At 35.8% G+C, this 19,053-nt stretch overlaps 1 protein-coding gene across 1 annotated transcript; it reads right to left on the reverse strand.

The window, feature by feature from the left end:
* Positions 1-1,179: 1,179 nt before the first annotated feature.
* Positions 1,180-17,869, reverse strand: LOC308338377 (transmembrane protease serine 11B-like; the record flags this gene model as incomplete). Its single annotated transcript, XM_080796375.1, has 10 exons — positions 1,180-1,341; positions 1,973-2,115; positions 2,465-2,724; positions 4,648-4,822; positions 5,873-5,911; positions 7,554-7,714; positions 9,296-9,363; positions 9,448-9,563; positions 16,447-16,565; positions 17,859-17,869. The coding sequence occupies 10 exons, from the start codon at positions 17,867-17,869 to the stop codon at positions 1,180-1,182; spliced, it is 1,254 nt and encodes a 417-aa protein (XP_080652501.1).
* Positions 17,870-19,053: the final 1,184 nt, after the last annotated feature.

The raw sequence follows: 19,053 nt of genomic DNA on the forward strand, positions 1-19,053 counted from the left end.
CTAAATGCAGCATCTTTGAAAGAAGATACTGTGTCTATACCTGATATTCCTGGAACACTCTAGGTGCTCAATAAATATGTGTGACCTTCCTGAGAAAGGAGTGGGGAGAGAAAACACCATCTTGTCCCACCTGGCTATGGATTGGCTTGACATCATGCATATCACTTGAATCATACTTTATAATAAAGAAAGAATGAAAGAGTAACATCACAAACAATTGAAGGAAGGAGTTTTTTTTCTAGTTTATTTTAGCTGCTTTTGAAAATATTAGCTACTTTTTTTATTTTAGGAAATTACAAAAGGTAAATAATTTGCAGAGGCTACAAGTCAGCCCTCCATACATTTATTTGTACATGCACTGTTAAGAGACTTATTACAATAGCTGTCACACAGTTCCCTGCCCTCGAAGACCTCACAGTATTTTTGCTATAAGTGAAGACAAATATCAAAAAGATGATACGAATAAAATGTCATATAAATAATTGCAACCTAAAAATTATTTTTGTACTACCGACTAATTTTGGATCTAAAGTCTACCAGGGGAAGTTCACATGAGGGTCACAACTGAAGAATGACTTTATGCAAATAATTTTTCCTCTCTAGTCTTTACTTTCCTTTACTATAAATTGAGAAACATTCTAGCTCATATTCCTTCTCCACTCCAAGATCGTATGATTATACAAGGTACACAAACTATCTCACATATAAATAAAAATGAATGTCTATTAATTTATCTGACAAAATAATAATTTACAGAATGAGAAATAATTTATTTGGTAGACCCAGCATATATGTTCTCATACTAACAAAATGTGTATTTCTTTAAATTTTGAAAAACAAATTAAGGTAAATTCTGAATATAATGGTAAGATAAATCAGAACTAGACTATAATTTGGCTAATTGAATTTAAATTTAAAAATTCCAAAAAAAAGAACAAGGCTATTAATAAAAATATTTTGGCCATCTTTTCTTTTTTTTCCTTGCTGTTTCCTATATTATCTGAATAGATAATTAAATGACTGGATAGTGTTTCAGATAAAATAAAATATTTATAAAGACCTTTATGTATTTGAATGTAAGAAAAGGCTTTATATCAACAATCAAAGAGAAAGACTTGAAGCAACAGATAAGAATACCCTGTAGTTGTCTTTATATTCCATTCCAAAGTTACTTTTCTTTCAGAGTCCAGTCTTGGAAGTAATCCAATCCCGATAAGCAGTCACTCGTGTGTAAACACCCGGCTTATTCCTTTTAGCGCATCCATCACCCCAGCTTACTATTCCAACAAGGTGCCAGATATTTCTAGAGTCCGGGTAAGCTAGTGGTCCACCAGAATCATTCTAGAAGAAGATAGGAAGACATGTTTCTTGCCCCATCCAAGAATTTCCTTTTACTGTTTCTCTGGATTTATCAAAAGCCCCTGGGCACTGAAAATAGTTTACCCTCTTTTGGGCTCAGAACTGTAGAATTTGGGTTTATTCAAAACCCTGGGCAACTACAAACCGAAATATATTGCCTATAGCTGCCGTAGGTTGGATTGGACAGAGCAGACTTTATATATAGAGTTCAGCCTTGAGTGTGGAGAAAATGATGCATAATGAAGTGTGAAGAATGGGGGAAGTGTGCACATGCTAGACCTCCTGCTGCACCTTTGGATAAGGAAGAGGTAGCATTCTATTGTGCAGATTTTCCAGAAAACAGGGCCAAATTTATTTTATTATCAGGTAAGTACTGTCCTTGGTATGGACTCCTAGACTGAAAACTCCATGAGAGCAGGGATTTTGTTCACCAGTGCATCCCCAGCATCTAGCCTGGTGTCAGATACATAACTGGGATCAATAAATACCCATTATGTGGATCAATATAATCTACTCTACGGAAATCATTAACACACACAAAAATTTTGTGTTAACAAAAACTTCCATTTAATTAGTACTTTGGGAGAAAATCATTTAATATGTCTACACGTACCTGACAAGCATCAGCTTTTCCTGACATAAATCCAGCACATAGCATTTTATCAGTCACTGCGCCCGATAATGCATGTGGAGCGTTACAAACTTCATTGTCAATGATCTTCACAGAGGCTTGCTGAAGTATTACTGGAAGGGGACCTAAAGGCAATAAATTCTGTGTATTATGGAGATCTTAACTTTGATTGTGGAGGCAATGAACATATACAGAATAAAGCAGATTTTTTTGGTCAGCAAGCGCCAGGCCAGTCGCAGCATAGATTGGTCCCTTTCTGGTGTTTACTGCAGCTGGCTGCCTCACACATAATTCCAACTTTTCCAATTCTTATTCCCAGAGGCATTTTAGAAATTGAAGACAATTTGGCCCCACCCCTTGATTTTCTTTTTGACATATTTACTGACTGATTAATTGTATGAGAGAGTGATTGATTAATTGATTGTTTAAATGATTATTCCCATGAAGCTATTGCTTTTTTACAGAAAAACTTACCATTCATATAGAGTGTTCCCCATCCTGTAACTACAACACTGGCATTTTCTGAGAGCTTCATCTTGGCTTCAGGAAGACAAATCCTACGAACATACTTTGTAAAAGAGACTTCTTCAGCAAGCTGCACAAGGGCGATATCATTATAAACCCCGGGGCTGCTATAATTTTCATGAAAAATAATGTTTTGGACTTTCCGTGTCATATATGGTTTATTTACTACTGTTCCAAAGTTGACGGTCCAATCATCTGAATTATTTTTCCTGAAAGACATAATTTAATTAAAATGCATGCAGTTTTTGAACAATCACGGTGTCCATAGTGGTTATTACCTCATAACTATAAAGCACGAGGCTCCCAGCCAACACAAGAAAATACCATATTTTTATTTTTAAGGATGTCTTTGACACAGAGATATGGCAAATAAAATAGTGCTAAGGACTATTAGATCTGTCAGATTTCTGCAAATCCTCCTAGCTAGAGCCACCGATGTCTTCTGCTACTAAAACCCCACCCAGTTTCTGAGCATTTGACTTAGGTAGGAGTCATATGAGCAGCCTCAGTGGACAGGGCCCAGAATCACTCTTATTGCCAAACACCCTGGGTTCCAAGAGCCTGTGGCAGGCTCTGGACATCTTTGTACATAAAAAATTGTCATTTGTTATTACCCAATCACCCTATTATTAAGTGCATTTTGGCTTCTAATTTAAATTTTCTGATTATTTCTCCAGTTCTTCCCTGAAACTCTTTCTCAATTTAAGACCTAACTTCCTGTTTAATTTTCCTCATCTTCCCTCAAAATATCAGTTGCTGTTTTTGTTTTCGTTTTGTTTTGTTTTTAATTTTCAAAAACGTGATGTCGTGGTAACACTCTTCAATCCTTCTCGCGTTCTGAAACTTTCGGTGACTGCCCACACTCTACGTGATTCTTAAACTCTGCTCCCTTAGAATCAATTCAGGGTCCATCTCCTGAGGTCTATATTTAAGAGGTCTGGTGTGATGCTGAAGGACCCATCCTTTGAACAAGTCCCCTGGGGGGTCTCCTGTGGATCGACTACTTTTTGAAAATTGCTTCAGAGACAGACCCTGCAACCAAGCTTTACAGAGACTTTCTCAGGCAGTAAGCAACTGGTCAATTAGAAATGTGCCCAATCAATACAACAAATTTTCCAGGGTGTATTTTCTAATGTTTCTTTTAACAAACCTTCTCTACTTCAAATTGTTCTTTTTGTTTGCTATCTACGGAATACAACCTGTGTTGTTCCACCTCAACACATCTGAAGAAGGTGGTTTTCCAGATCCAAAAGGCGTATTGTTCTTTCCCATCTACCTAACCCATCAATCAACTCTTTTATCTATAGGGTCCAGGTTAATCTTACCTCTTCATCCCTTAGCTGGTTATGATCACCCTCTTCATCATATTTTCACAGAACTTATTGTCTTGTTGTAACTGTGGAATCTACTACACTATGCTGATTAATACCTTTAGTATATCACATTTAAATATTTTCGACTAGGTAGTAACCACCTGGAGGACAAGGCAAATAAGCATGTAGTAACTGGAATCAGACATACCTGGCATCACATTCAATTTCTGTTAATTTAATAACTGTATGAACTTTGCCAAGTTACATCACCATTTCATTCAGACCTAGTTTCCTCACCTTTAAATAGATTAAATTATACCTTCCATACAGAATTATTGTTATGATTAAATAAAATGTAAATGTAAATAAAGCACTGAATGTCAGGCCTAAGTAGCTATTCTCAAAATGTGAATTACTTCTATCACCTTTTCCTCTCTGACAAATTAATTTTTTTAAAGCTTTATTTATTTATTTTAGAGAGAGAGAGTGAACGTGCACAAGCGTGGGGGTGGGTAGAAGGAGAGGGAGAGAGAAATGTAAGTAGACTCTGTGCTGAGCGTGGAGCTTGATACAAGCTCCCACCCCACCCTGAGATCACAACCTGAGCAGAAATCAAGAGTTGGCTGCTCAACCAACTCTGCCACCCATGCACCCCTCCTCTTTGACAAATTTAAATGCTTCTGCTGCCCTTCAGGTATGCAGGTAATTATACATTTCATTTGGCTTTGGTGGATGTTCACACATTTAGGTCAGTCCCCACAGATGACCCAAATAGGCCTGCACCCAGAATCCTACAGTTAGTTGGAATTTTGCACTTACTTAGCAAAGCAGTGAGCTGCAGATAACAGCCACCGGCTGCTGATCAGAGATGCCCCACAATGATGTTGACCTTTCCATTGCATGCTGGCTTGCCATGGCCATGCCCCCACCAGGGCGTTTTTCCCATTCACAATTCGGTTGCCTGGTATGATACTGTTGGATGATCTTCCACAACCTAAAGAAAGGATTTATTTACATAGGAGCAGCTATCTTTGATTATTCCTTTTTTTTTAAGAGAATATTTTTTTTTTAAATTTTATTTGTTTATTTGACAGAGAGAGAGATCACAAGTAGACAGAGAGGCAGGCAGAGAGAGGGAGAAGCAGGCTTCCCACTGAGCAGAGAGCCCGATGTGGGACTCGATCCCAGGACCCTGAGATCATGATCTGAGCTGAAGGCAGAGGCTTAACCCACTGAGCCACCCAGGTCCCCCAGTGAGCCACTCAGGTGCCCCTTTTTGATTATTCTTGACAAGAAACACATCTTAAAGCATTACTTGAAACCCTTCAGTGATTGTCGAGCAGCTACTAAGCAATGCTGTGTCTTTCCTAGAATGTACTGGGATCATGGTACCTGACTACATCTTGGTTTAGGTGACTTTTACTTATACCTTTTTCACTCTTGAGCATCTTTTGATGACTTTTATTTTATCTATTTGATATGATTCTCATCTCTCCCACTAGACTGCAAATTTCTTGAAGGTGGAGACTTTATTTCATTATGTCTGTATTTCGTACAGCATATGAAGCACTATCTATAAAGTCCCATGTAGATAATAGATACACCTTTGAGTGAATGAATGCATGGATGTATCTTGTGTGCAACATGATACTCTAAAAAGAATTCGTTTAAAAGATTTCAGAACTATTTTTTATCTTAAAATAAATGTATTTGATATAGCCTACTTTTATATTTTCTTATTATCCTAAGTTGTCTTTTTTCCCTTTAGTCTTTTTTATTTTAACTTATTCAGACATTATATTTTTCACTCATGATTACATTCTTTGAAATCAATTCTCATTTCATCCTTTGGACAACTCCTTACAAATGTTAAAATTCAAAGGCCAGTGTTTTTCAAAAGAAATTCCGGATATATATCTGGTATATCCAATAATTTAGAAAGATTACTTAATGGATTATTTAATGATATATTTCAAGACACTTTTTAGAATAATGATAGGGAAATATTTGTGAATGTTAAATTTTTTATAGTTTCTAAACTTACAGTTGTTGGTAAGTATTTCAACATTAGCCTTGCTGATTTCTGAAATTAAAATAAAACATAAAATTAATAAAATATAATCAAGCAATTATCTTCAATCTAGGAACATACATGCTACCTTCTTAGCCCAATTATACTCAACCTTTAACTATTCAGACTAGTTCACATATCAGTTAACAACCCTTCTCCCTCCTACTTTTTATATTTTGACCATCTCTACAGGTATCTACCAAGTAGTATAGGACAGGGGAAAAGGAAATAAAAAACAGAGCTCTCAATTTTGTTATAGTTGTAGCAAAATATTTACTGAGGTGAGAAGCTGACATTCTCACTTAAAGAGGGACTGGGAATTAATTACCTTTGGATTTTTTTCCTTATGATAATTCTCATCTCTCTGAAAATGCTCAGAGTTATCTATAAAGAGAAAAATTCTAATTAAAATTTTATTTCATTGGGCCTATCCTCTTAGAGTCATCTCATTTCTGTGACTGAATTATGAAATTTTGTGAATTTAACTTAAATTCAAGTCTCTTTTCTATTAGGAAGAGACTTAACTCTTTATTTTTATTATTATATTTTTTAAAAGATTCACCCATTTATTAGAGAGGGAGAGAAACAGTGTAAGCAGGGGGAGGGTCAGAGGGAGAGGAGGAGGATCTCAAGCTAACTCCCTGCTGAACATGGAGCCTCATGAAGGGCTTGATCTCACAACCCTGAGACCATGACCTAAGCCAAAACCAAGATCAGATTCTTAACTGACTGAACCACCCAGGTGCTCCTAGGAAAAGACTTTAGAAAAAAAAGAAAGAGCAGGGAACTACAAGAAGACCCACCAACAAGTGATGACTAAACTCCTAGGGCATAGAGGGGCAGCCTTCCTTCCCAACAGCTACCCACAGAGCAGTTGTGTTGTTCTTTTGAGAAGCTCTAGCTCAAATTCACTTGGTCCACTGGTGACAAGTATTGTGAGGCAAAGGAGTTATAACTGGAAGTTGTCAGCCTTGATAGACTTCAAGTACACCAGGATCAACTCTCAGTCTGGAAAACCACAAAACTGAGCTCTGAAATACATGCTTATTACCTAATAGGCCTTTAACCATCCAAATGAGAGATTCAAGAGGTTTGCAGGATCTTCAAGATCTTTACAGACTTCACTTTCTACATGCACTGCGGCAAAATCATTTTGTTCCCTTGTTTTCTAGACAATTATTCTAGACAATTATTCTAGACAATTTTTTTCTGTTAGTATCATTCTGTTAGTATCATTCCCATTCTTTCAGTGAGAAATCCCTATCTCCAACTTCCTTCTTATGCAGCAGTCTCCACACTAAATGATCAAGTAGGCCCTAAATCTGTTTCCTATAATGAGATCCTGACAAGAGTAGAGGGGAGGAATAATGCTTCAATTAGGGTCCCTCACTTCCTTTTTCATACAAAAACGTGAAACCTTCCAAGCTCAAGTATATGCCCACACTTTAGCCCTCCTTCTTATCACTCTTCAAATATTTTTATTGCGCTGCCCCTTTCATGCCAACTCATTGGTAGGAGTACCAGAATTTAAGAAGTATATTTTTCTTCCCAAAGCAAATTCCTGAAACTTCTGGTTCATTTTTTTCCTAGCACTTTTTTTTTCAAAGAGCCCAAAAACCCAAGTAACAGAAAATAATGAAAATAAGTGAAACACCTATGAGTCTCATGGAAGTAGGGACTGCATTCCAGAATGCCATGTTGTCTTTCAATATCTGATGAAAGATAGATTCAATTTCAGTCTTCATGCTATCCCTCTTTGCTGGAGGCAATTTGAATGTCAGCTGGAACTGTACACTTGAGCCATTGGAATCAGGACTAGAAAAAACAGAAATGTTCTAGTTTGCTGTTTCTTGATTTTTGTAAACATTTTGTGAACACATTGAATTTCCTATATTTTGTCATATTTCCTTTACATATACTAAAGAACAATACACAGATATTGTCTCAGTATGTATAAAGGGTAAGGGTCTCTAAAAACCTTCTGACTGGTTCACAGGTATTGGTCATGGAAGATGAGAATTACAAACTAGAAATCAGAGTATTTCAAACACATGTGAGAAATGGAGTATTGGTCAACAAATGATTGCTTTAAGATTTTCTTAAACAGTAAAAAACATGTCCTTGTGCAGATATTTTCTAATAACTTTAGAAAAAGAGATAAATGCAGGACCAGGAAGCATTTGAAAGATAACTCCTAACATATATTCAGGAGCCGGTACTAAGCTTCTCCCTATAATTTCTTATACATTTCTATGTCAATATAGCTGTACAATGAGAAAGCTCAGAAAAATAACTCTAAAGCATAAAGAGAATACCCACTATCTATATATTCATTACATTCTTTTTATTAATTAGAAAAGGAGATTAATTCATTTGGGGAGACTTTCAAAACAAGTCACAATTTTTTTTTTTTTTTTAAGATTTTATTTATTTATTTGACAGAGAGAGATCACAAGTAGGCAGAGAGGCAGGCAGAGAGAGAGAGAGGGAAGCAGGCTCCCTGCTGAGCAGAGAGCCCGATGCGGGACTCGATCCCAGGACCCTGAGATCATGACCTGAGCCGAAGGCAGCGGCTTAACCCACTGAGCCACCCAGGCGCCCCACAAGTCACAATTTTTAAAAATACCCACCACTTCTATTTTCAATAGAAAGTTTTTGCTTGTAAGTAGGTTAGTTGATTGGTTTTCTGGTCAGCTGGATTTTTTTTTTTGTTTTTTTTTGTTTTGGAAGTTCAGAATTTCCCCAGAATGGATATTGGCAATTATCAAATTATAAGTATCCTCTTGCTTTATCACTTATCCCCTGTGCTCCATGATACCCTCCTCCCTGAATCCCTCTTGACCATCAGCATACTCAAACATACTTCAAAGTCCTATTTAGACAATTTTTATCTTAAATGATACTAAAATTCACTTTGCTTCACAGCCATTATAATGATAGTGATTACTAAAGAGACCAAAAGAAGATTATTTTAGGAAAGGTATGGCCAGATTGATGTGAATGGGAGAAGAGGAGGCTAGTAGGTTAGTAGCAAAACAATCAGATGGGACTCTTTTTTTCACAGAGTTACAATTATCTTTAATCATAGCAGTCAGTTAGGACTGGCTGCTACCAATAGCCTTACAATTACCCTTCAAGTGTGGGGATTACATATTTGTACAGAACAGTTCCTATTCTGAACAGAAATTTAATTGCAATGACATTTTAATTTATGAGTCTTTCTTTCTTTCTTTTCTTCGTTTCTTTCTTTCTTTCTTTCTTTCTTTCTTTCTTTCTTTCTTTTCTTTCCATCTCTCTCTCTTTCTATTTTTTCTATTGTTCTTATTTAAAACCATAGCTGATGTGACACATCATCTACCTTCCTTTCCATAAGATCCTGATTGAATTTGCACTTACAGAATTTTGATGACCTGAGAGTTGATATATTCTTTATATATACTAGAATTTTGAAAAGCCTCCGCCATCTGTCAAGAGAAAGAAACAAAGTGACCACCATATCGGTTTCAATCAAATTATTATGAAATTATTAAAAGAAATCTCTGACTTACCTTAGTCTCTATATTTTTGCTCAGATCCGTGCTAGCTTGCGAAGCTCCATTTTCACAACTATCATTGTATGTAACTCCAGAAATATGAAAATCACCTTGGTAATAGAAAATTTTTCCTGTGAAACAAAGAAATACTCAAAGAATTTTAAAATAACAGATACCCAGGGCACCTGGGTGGCTCAGTGGTTAAAGCCTCTGCCTTCAGCTTGGGTCATGGTCCTATGGTCCTGGGATCGAGCCCTGCATCGGGCTCTCTGCTCAGTGGGGAGCCTGCTTCTCCTTCTCTCTGCCTGCTACTCTGCCTATTTGTGATCTATCTCTCTGTCAAATAAATAAATAAAATCTTAAAAATAAAATAAAATAACAGATACCCTCAAATCCCTCCATATCTTTGTCTTGAAATTAACATTTGACCCAGATTTTTAAATAATCGGGGGGAGGGAGAAAGAAAGTGGAAAGCAATGAAAGGGAGTGAATATCCACTCATTCTAGAAATAGCAACTACCCAGCTTTCATGAAGTGATACTCCTTTCTTCATATGATAATAGATGTTACTGCCCTGTTAAAGCCAGGAATATCCTCAGGATCCACCTCAAAACAGCAATCCAGGCAGTCACTAACAATCCACCTGAGTGTGCACTAGAGATGAAACCCACTTTTCATATGCAATCTAAATTCTCATCCTAGTGATTACCCAATTACTCTTTCTAAGCACTTCTGATACAGGAAATATTACAAACATTCCCCTTCACTTTCTGGATGATCTACACCATCTTATAATTTTTCTTCTGCCTCATTGCCTATCATCCTGCTTTCTATTCCTTGTAGTCATTCCTTGAGGAATTCCCACTGCCCTTCTACTTCCCTCCAGTATATGGTGGCTGGTGTTTGGTGAACATCACAAGGTCTCACATTCTCCATTCCTTCTGGTCCCTGAATGTAAATGGCTTTATCTAATATATTAGGCTACTACAATTTAAAACAGGACAAGCCTAGAGGTAGTTCTTCCACATCATGCATGTACTTCTAAAAATAGGAAAAAGCCATTTGCAAGGATGTGAATGGAACTAGAGGGTATTATCATAAGCAAAATAAGTCAATCAGAGAAAGACAATTATCAAGTGATCTCACTGATATGTGGAATTTAAGAAACAAAACAAAGGATCTTAGGGGAAGAGAGGAAAAAATAAAACAAGATGAAACCAGAGAAGGAGACACAGCATAAGAGACACTTAATCATAAGAAACAAACTGAAGGTTGCTGGAGGGAAGGGAGGTGGGAGGATGGGGTAACTGGGTGATGAACATTAAGGAGGGCAGGTGATATAATGAGCACTAGGTATTATATAAGACTGATGAATCACAGACTTGTACCTCTGATTAACTGAACTGAATTAAAATAAAAAAATTTTAAAAATAAGATAAATAAAAATTGGAACTAACATAAAATAGTATCCTGTGTTGGTTAAGCAATTAGCCGTTCATATATTTTGAGATCAACAGTACTTTTGATCCATTTTAAAAAGTAGCACGGGAGGGGCACCTGGGTGGCTCAGTGGGTTAAAACCTCTGCCTTCGGCTCAGGTCATGATCCCAGGGTCCTAGGATCGAGCCCCGCATCGGGCTCTCTGCTCAGCAGGGAGCCTACTTCCTCCCCTCTCTGCCTGCTTCTCTGCCTACTTGTGATCTCTGTTTGTCAAATAAATAAGTAAAATCTTAAAAAAAAAAAAAAAAGTAGCAGGGGACCTAGATGGCTCAGTCAGTTAAGTGGCTGCCTTTGGCTTGGGTCCTAATCCCAGGGTTCTGAGATGGAGCCCTGCTCCCTGCTCAGTGGGGAGTCTGCTTTTTCCTTCTCCTTCTGTTTGCTCTTCCCCCTGCTTGTGTTCTCGCACAATCTCTCTCTCCATGAAATAAAATCTTAAAAAAAAAAAAAAGTACCACATAATCTCTAAGGAATGCTAATGATAGGCTTTAAAAGTATGATCTCTGAGCTGAAATAATTTATTATCCTGGAAGTCAGGAATATCATTTCAATCTAAGATATGAGAGACTGTGTACTCTGAGAAACAAAGTAAGGGTTTTAGAAGGGAAGGGAGTGGGGAATGGGTTGGCCCAGTGATGGGTATTAAGGAGGGCACATATTGCATGGAGCACTGGGTGTTATATGTAAACAATGACTCTTGGAACACTACATCAAAAACTAATGATGTACTGTATGCTGATGAACATAACATAATAAAATAAAAAATAAAAAAATAAGAGAATAAAATAAAAAAGCTAGTTTCTTATCTTCCAATCATCTCCTATATTTTTCCTCATGGCAAGTGGTATGTATGAAAATCAAATGCTAGGTTCTAAGAAGTTACCTAAAGTCTTTCGAAAAGAATAATGCATGAGAAGTTAGAGGAGCTAGTTTAAACCCTCCCACCAATTGAGTGTGCATGTTGGTATATCACTTTAGCCTTCTGGACATTTTTTCATTAATCACAAAGACTAAATTGCAAAAATAAACTTCAGGATCCTCTTTCTTAGCATTTCATGCTTTTGATCTATGAAGTCTATCATCAAATAGAAGAGCAAACAACTAGAATCTGCTAATTTTGTGTTACAGCCGGTATGCTGAACTTGGGTATTTACAGAAAGGCAGATTTCTTTTTTTTAGGAAACTATTTTATTTTATCATATAGATATTATTTATTTATTTGAGGGAGAGAGAATATGGGTGTGTGTGTGTGTGTGTGAGAGTGAGAGAGAGAGTGTGTGCACTTGCACAAGTGGGGGGAGGGGCAGAGTGAGAGGGAGAAGCAGGCTCCTGAGATCATGACCTGAGCTGAAGGCAGATGCATAACCAACTGAACCACCCAAATGTCCCAAGTAGGCAGATTAATTTGTCAAAAGTCATACATATTATGCCCATATTTAAAGAAACCATGATGTTTAGATATGTGTAGTTATATTACTGGAAAATCAGATTGATTTGAGGTACAATTTTTAAGTTTATTTTCCCTTGCTTATTTTTATAAACTGAATTGTCCCCCTAGAATTCATATGTTGAAGCTCTAACCCCCGTGTGAATATATTTAGAGATATAGCCTTTAACAAGGTAATTAAGGTTAAATCAGATCATAAATCAGGTCATTAGGTTAAATCAGAAACTAATAGAACTGATAGCCTTATAAGAAGAGATGTAGAGAATAATCCTTCTTCCTCTCTCCTGGAAATTACCCCCCAACCCCATATACCGCAGAAAAAAAAGGGCATGTGAAGCTATAGTAACCCTGCTGGCACTCTGATCTTGGACTTCCAGCCCCCAAACTGTGAGAAAATAAATATTTGTTGTTTCAAGACACCTAGTCTGTGGTATTCTGTTATGGCAGCTTGAGCTGAATAATACAATTACTTAGATAAATGGAATGGGAATCTATCTGTACCCTACACTGTGGTCTATAAAATCATAATCATAATTAAAACACAATCATAATATAAAATCATAATCATAATTAAAATAATTTTACAGACATAGAAATGATTAGTATTTAGATAGTAATCTGTCCATATCCCAAGGTTTATAATAAAATCTATATTTTAAGATAGAAATATATTTTACTACCTTTATAAAACATTGCTTTAGACACTATCTATTTATTAGAATAACTACAGAGCTTCTAAAAGGCATACATGGGTGGGCCCTGCCCCAGTTTCACTGAATCAGAAAACCTAAAGGAATGGACACTTCTTTGGAAGAGCTCCACAGGTGATTCTGAGAGGAAGCCAGGGCTTAGAACTACTAGATAAACTATCTGAAGGATTTAGCAATTGTTTATAAATGTCTGTGTAAGCTTTTGGAAATAGTTTTGTTAAATAAAATAGTTAAGGAAGAGCTGAACCAGTCATTTCTAGAATAATGATCCTTGTGGAATATTAATCTGAGTTAATCCAAGAAGAAGAAAGTAAAAAATAATGTCTTAAAAACAATAGACATATTCAGACAGAGAAACTAATTTCATACAACTTGAATGAGAGATTATTCTAGGTGTCATCCAACTCAAGTTGCTCTTAGTATTAAATTATATCGTTCCTAATTCAGAATCCTACAGCAAATCGATCTTTCAGACTGACTCCAGATGACCTTTACAAGAGTTTTGAATGTGTATTTTTATTGCACAAGGAGCCCAGTTCAATTAACTTAATTACAGGTAACATAAGCCCATCTAGCCTTGTATTTGAAATTGTAGGTGGTTAACCATGTAGAGAAAGTCAAGGGCAAATTTTCATCCCACACATGTCCTGCTTGAGCCAGGATGTCTGCAGGTCTCCCTTTTGTACCACTCTAGTCCATGAATGCATTGTTTCTCCAGAAGAAGGGACTTATTAAAATATAAATTATATTTTGGAAGGATAACTAATTAAGCTACTAGGCTTCTTCACAGGGCTTGATTTGGTAAACTTGGAGCAAATTTCCTTAAGGGGAAATTATATAATGAACGTTATTTATTAATGAGCAGAATCAAACAGAGGACAGAAGGATCCAGACTACAGAGAGTTCAGGGGTCAACATAGCAGGCAAGAGACTGTATGCATACCTTACGCATCTGAAGGACAAGTTTTGAAGTTTGAAACCAAGATGGTTAGAGGAAAACATAAGGCACCCGGGTGGCTCAGTTTGTTAAGCATCCAACTCTTAGTTTTGGCTCAGATCATGATCTAATGGGTGGTGAGATCAAGCCCTACCTAGGGCTCTGTGCTCAGTGGAGAGTCTTCTTGAAGACTCTCACCCTCGGTCCTTCCCCCAATGTGCTCTCTCGCTCTCTCTCTCAAATAAATACATCTTCAAAAAAAAAAAAAAAAAAAAAAAAGATGGTTAGGGAAAACAAAGGAGAGTCCAGGTTGAAGAAAAAGCTGGAATTTGTATTAGGAAAATGCATCCTATGCTTCATTACTGTATAGGGTAATATGTTTCAGAGAAACAAAACAGAAAAACTTATGATAAAGTAGAATAATACACTTGAATGTTAAGGTCTGGGTTTATGTTCATCTATGACACTTAAAAGCCTATAATAATAAGCACTTTTCTTTTCTCAATCTTGATTTTTTGCATGTGAAAACAGTGGTAGTAGTAAAACCTACCCTCCCTAGCTCAAAGAATTATCTTGAGGATCAAGTGGAATAATGGATGTCAAATTTCTTTGAAAATATTAAATAACTTCACGAATTTAAGGTTTTATTTTTTTAAAAGGTAAAAATAAATTGGAATACCAAGATTTCTGAATGTGGTGTTAACAAAGATTTTTGAGATAAGTTCAAATTTATAAAAACATACAGTCACTTCTACTATCTACCATTAGATGAGACATTTTTGTGGATGAAAGACCTAAATGTGAGACAGGAATCCAACAAAATCCTATAGGAGAGCAGCCTCTTTTACCTCAGCTGCAGCAACTTCTTGTTAGAGGTGTCTTCAAAGGCAATGGAAATAAAAGCAAAAATGACCTATTGGGACCTCATAGAGATAAAAAGCTTTTGCACAGCAAAGGAAATAGTCACCAAAACTAAAAGGCAACCTATAGAATGGGAGATGTTTGCAAGTGTCTTATCAGATAAAGGGCTAGTATCCAAAATCTTTAAAGAATTTATCAAACTCAACACCCAAAACCCGAAAAATCCAGTCAAGAAATGGACAGAAGACATGAACAGGCATTTCTCCAAAGAAGACATCCAAATGGCCAACAGACACATGAACAAATGCTCAGCATCATTTGGCATCAGAGAAATACAAATCAAAATTACAATGAGATACTGCCTCACACTGGTCAGAACAGCTATAATTAACAACTCAGGAAACAACAGATGTTGGCGAGGTTGCAGAGAAAGGGGAACCCTCTTTCACTGTTGGTGAGAATGCAAACTGGTGCAGCCACTCTGGAAGACAGTATGGAGATTTCTCAAAAAGTTGAAAATAGAGCTACCCTATGAACCAGCAATTGCACTATTGGGTATTCATCCAAAGGATACAAACATAGTGATTCATAGGGGCACATGCACCCCAAAATTTATGCGGCAATGTCCATGATAGCCAAAATATGGAAACACTCAGATGCCCATCGACAAACGAATGCATAAATAAGAGGTGAGATGTATAGATATAGATATAGATATAGGTATTTCAGCCATCAAAAGAAGAATTAAATCTTGCCATTTGCAATGACATGGATGGAATTAGACGGTATTATGCTCAGCAAAATAAGTTAAGTCAGAGAAAGATAAATATGATATGATTTCACTCATATGTATAGTTTAAGAAATACAACAGATGAACATAGGGGAAGGAAAGAGAAAATAAGACAAAAACAGAGAGAGAAAAGCCATAACAGTCTCTTAACTATAGGAAACAAACTGTGGGTTGCTGGAGGGGAAGTGGGTGGGGAGTGGAGTTACTGGGTAATGCCATTAAGAAAGGCCCTTGATGTAATGCGCACTGGGTGTTATATGCAACTGATGAATCACTAAACTATCTCTGAAACTAATAATACACTGTATGTTATTAATTAAATTGAACTAAATTTTTAAAAAAGATGACACATTTGTGGATTATCCATTGCTATTTAGCAATTATATCTCAATAACCAGAACTGAGCCAAGAAGAGTAGGGATTTCCAAATTTTTAGATATATTTACTAAAAGATATAACAATTCAACTACTAACCTATTGCATAAGCTCCTTTATTGACAATGCATTTTGGCCTCAAAATATTGAAATTTTCTGTTTTGTCCATACTCTCATAGTTGGTAATATATTACAGAGTGGCTCAAGGAGGCATTTGATTCAAAAAAATTTATAAGCCTTGGTATTAAATAATAGAGAATTATTACACTGAAATAACAGTATATAGATGAGAAATTTTCCATGAAAAAATTTAATATTCATGTTGTTTCTTATCAACTTCTAAAAATAAAAGGAGATTTAGTAGCAAGGTGAAAATGAACAATAGGCAATACTGACCAACTGCCAGAAAATGAACAAGAAGACCAATAGTTATTCCCAAGATTGCTGTCACTCCAAGAAAAATGAAGATCACCATCCATGCTGACCAAGATCTTCTCTGGGAGGATATGCCATACCTATAAAAGGAAAAAAATGGTTCGAATCAGATGATAGACATGCCTAATTTACCTGGCTCTCCTTCAACTCATACAACATAATACATAATTTATGAACAGGTCCTTATTTCAACATGAAGCATAGAAGCCTTAAACATCTCAAAGAGGGTAGATCCTAACGCTCATTCATTAAACAAATCATATTTGAGTACTGTGTTAGCTTCTGGGGATATTGCAGTGAGCAAGATTCACTTCAGAGATTCATGGTTTCTCTGAAGAGAAATTGATTTGCTCTTTTTATTTATCTAAAGCAGGTTATAAAATACTGGGTGTGGTCTGATTGTAGTTTTGACTATAATCATATCATGTATACAGACATATATAGATTTATAAACAAATATATATATATATATAATATAACCATTTGTAAGTTTTAATTAAATGTGAGAGGAAATACCATGATGCCAACCTCAGTTATCCCATAACCGCAGTTATGTTATAAGATTATAGGTAGAGTTTTCTTTTTTGTTTACTCTTTTCTTAACTATATTTTCTAATGTTTTTACAATAAACATGGATTATTTGTGTCACATAAATTAAGAGGTAAGTTTCATCATCAAAGCCAATTAATTAGGTGAAAAATAATCAGAAAATATGGTGACTTGGCATCACCCAAATGGAGTGGTCTAGAGTTATAATTAGATCTTATAATTACCCTCAGTCTAATCTGTATAAAGTTTGGACACTAGTTATTTATCATTCATATTTTAAAAGACATGATGTCATGAAATTGCTGATTTGGAGGAAGAGCTTTAAGAAGCACTCATAAAATTCTGATTTCAGGGGCACTTGGGTGGCTCAGACAGCTAAATGCCTGCCTTCAGCTCAGGCCATGATCCTTGGGTCCTGGGATGGAGCCCTGTATTGGGACCCCTGCTCAGCGGGAGCCTGCTCTTCTATCTCCTTCTCCCCTTCCTCCCCTGCTCATGCTCATTCTCTCTCTCTCAAATAAATAAATAAAATCTTTAAAGAAAATCTGATTTCAAAGTAGCTTAAGCAGTTCCCTCAATCTTTCATATTCTGCATCACCTAAAATGAAACTTGTAAAACAGAGGAGTTTATAATCAGGGGATATATTTGGCACATTAGATATTCCTATGAATATGAGAATCTTTTTGTTTTGATCCCTCTAGAACCAGATTATTTTTAGGTAGAGAAGTTCCTTTAAAAAAACAACTATTACCTTATGACACAACTGTACAACTCCACCCAGTTTTATTCCCTCTCTGCTCTGTTCTCTACTCTTAATCCTACCTCTTCTTCATACCCCTTTGATGACTTGTTAATTAGTGTTTCCCAGAACCAGAATTATTTGTCAAAGCTCCTCAAAGAAACTCCCTATTTCAGATGCATTCCATGTATGCTTTCATACCGGAATCCTGCTGTTTAATCTCATCCTCAGAGCAAAGAGCCATTCAGGTATTGTGTTTTTTACACTACATGAATCACACTTTAAAAGGAGTATGCAATTAAGGTAATTAATAGCTATTTAGAACCCAATAACTATCTGATAATAAATCTTTTCAAATAAGTAGAAATGTTTACTGTGATACTGAGGTCTCAAATTTGTTTTGCATTAGTCAGTCGTAACTTAGTCTGGTAGCTTAGTCTTTCTGAAATGTGCAAATTAATTTGAAGGACTTTTAACGTTATGTACCCCGAATAATGACTCCAAAGTAGCTGAAATGGTTTCTATTTAAGTAATCACCAGATTACAGTTTATATTTCTTTGGAAGCTCCTTTTAGAAGCTCTGGGAAGTGCTAGAGAATACATTTTGTGAACAATAGCACTGATGCTTTTTTCCCTTTCATTATGAATTTCTTCTTGTCATAAATAAGGGTATACTTTTATATCTAAAACATCACAGTTGTTTGTGTTTTATTCAACCCTTCCTCTAGTAAATGTGATGCATGGTCTCTAGGAATTGATTATTATTTTTGAATAATAGCTGAAATTATTTAAATGATATTTTAAATATTTAAAAAGTTTCCATTCATGAAACAATTTACTTTCTCATTTAGCAGATTAATTTTGGTCTTTTTTTTTTAAACAGAAATCTGCATTCCAGAATGAACTCATTTAACAAACAAAACAGGTTAAAAATTAATCTTCAACGAATTTAACCAGCTCCATACACTTAATTAAACTATAACTGCCTCATTTTTGTATTGAATCTAATTCAAGTAAGCGCTTGTCACTCTTCTGGCATAATCAAACATTTCCCTTAATCAAATCACAATAATGTCAATAAAAATAATGGTAACTTCATGATTCACAATTTTAAAGCATCAATTTTACTAATTTATCCCCACAGTCTATACCAGGTATTATTTCCTAGATTAGATTTTCTTACAACCACCTTCTGATATTGCATTAACAGTTAAGTTATAAAGCATTACAATAACTGTAATTTTCATTAATTAGAATTTAATTTATAGACAATTTGAA

The sequence above is a fragment of the Martes martes genome, assembly GCF_963455335.1.
Source record: "Martes martes genome assembly, chromosome: 2".
NCBI classification, from domain to species: Eukaryota; Metazoa; Chordata; class Mammalia; order Carnivora; family Mustelidae; genus Martes; species Martes martes.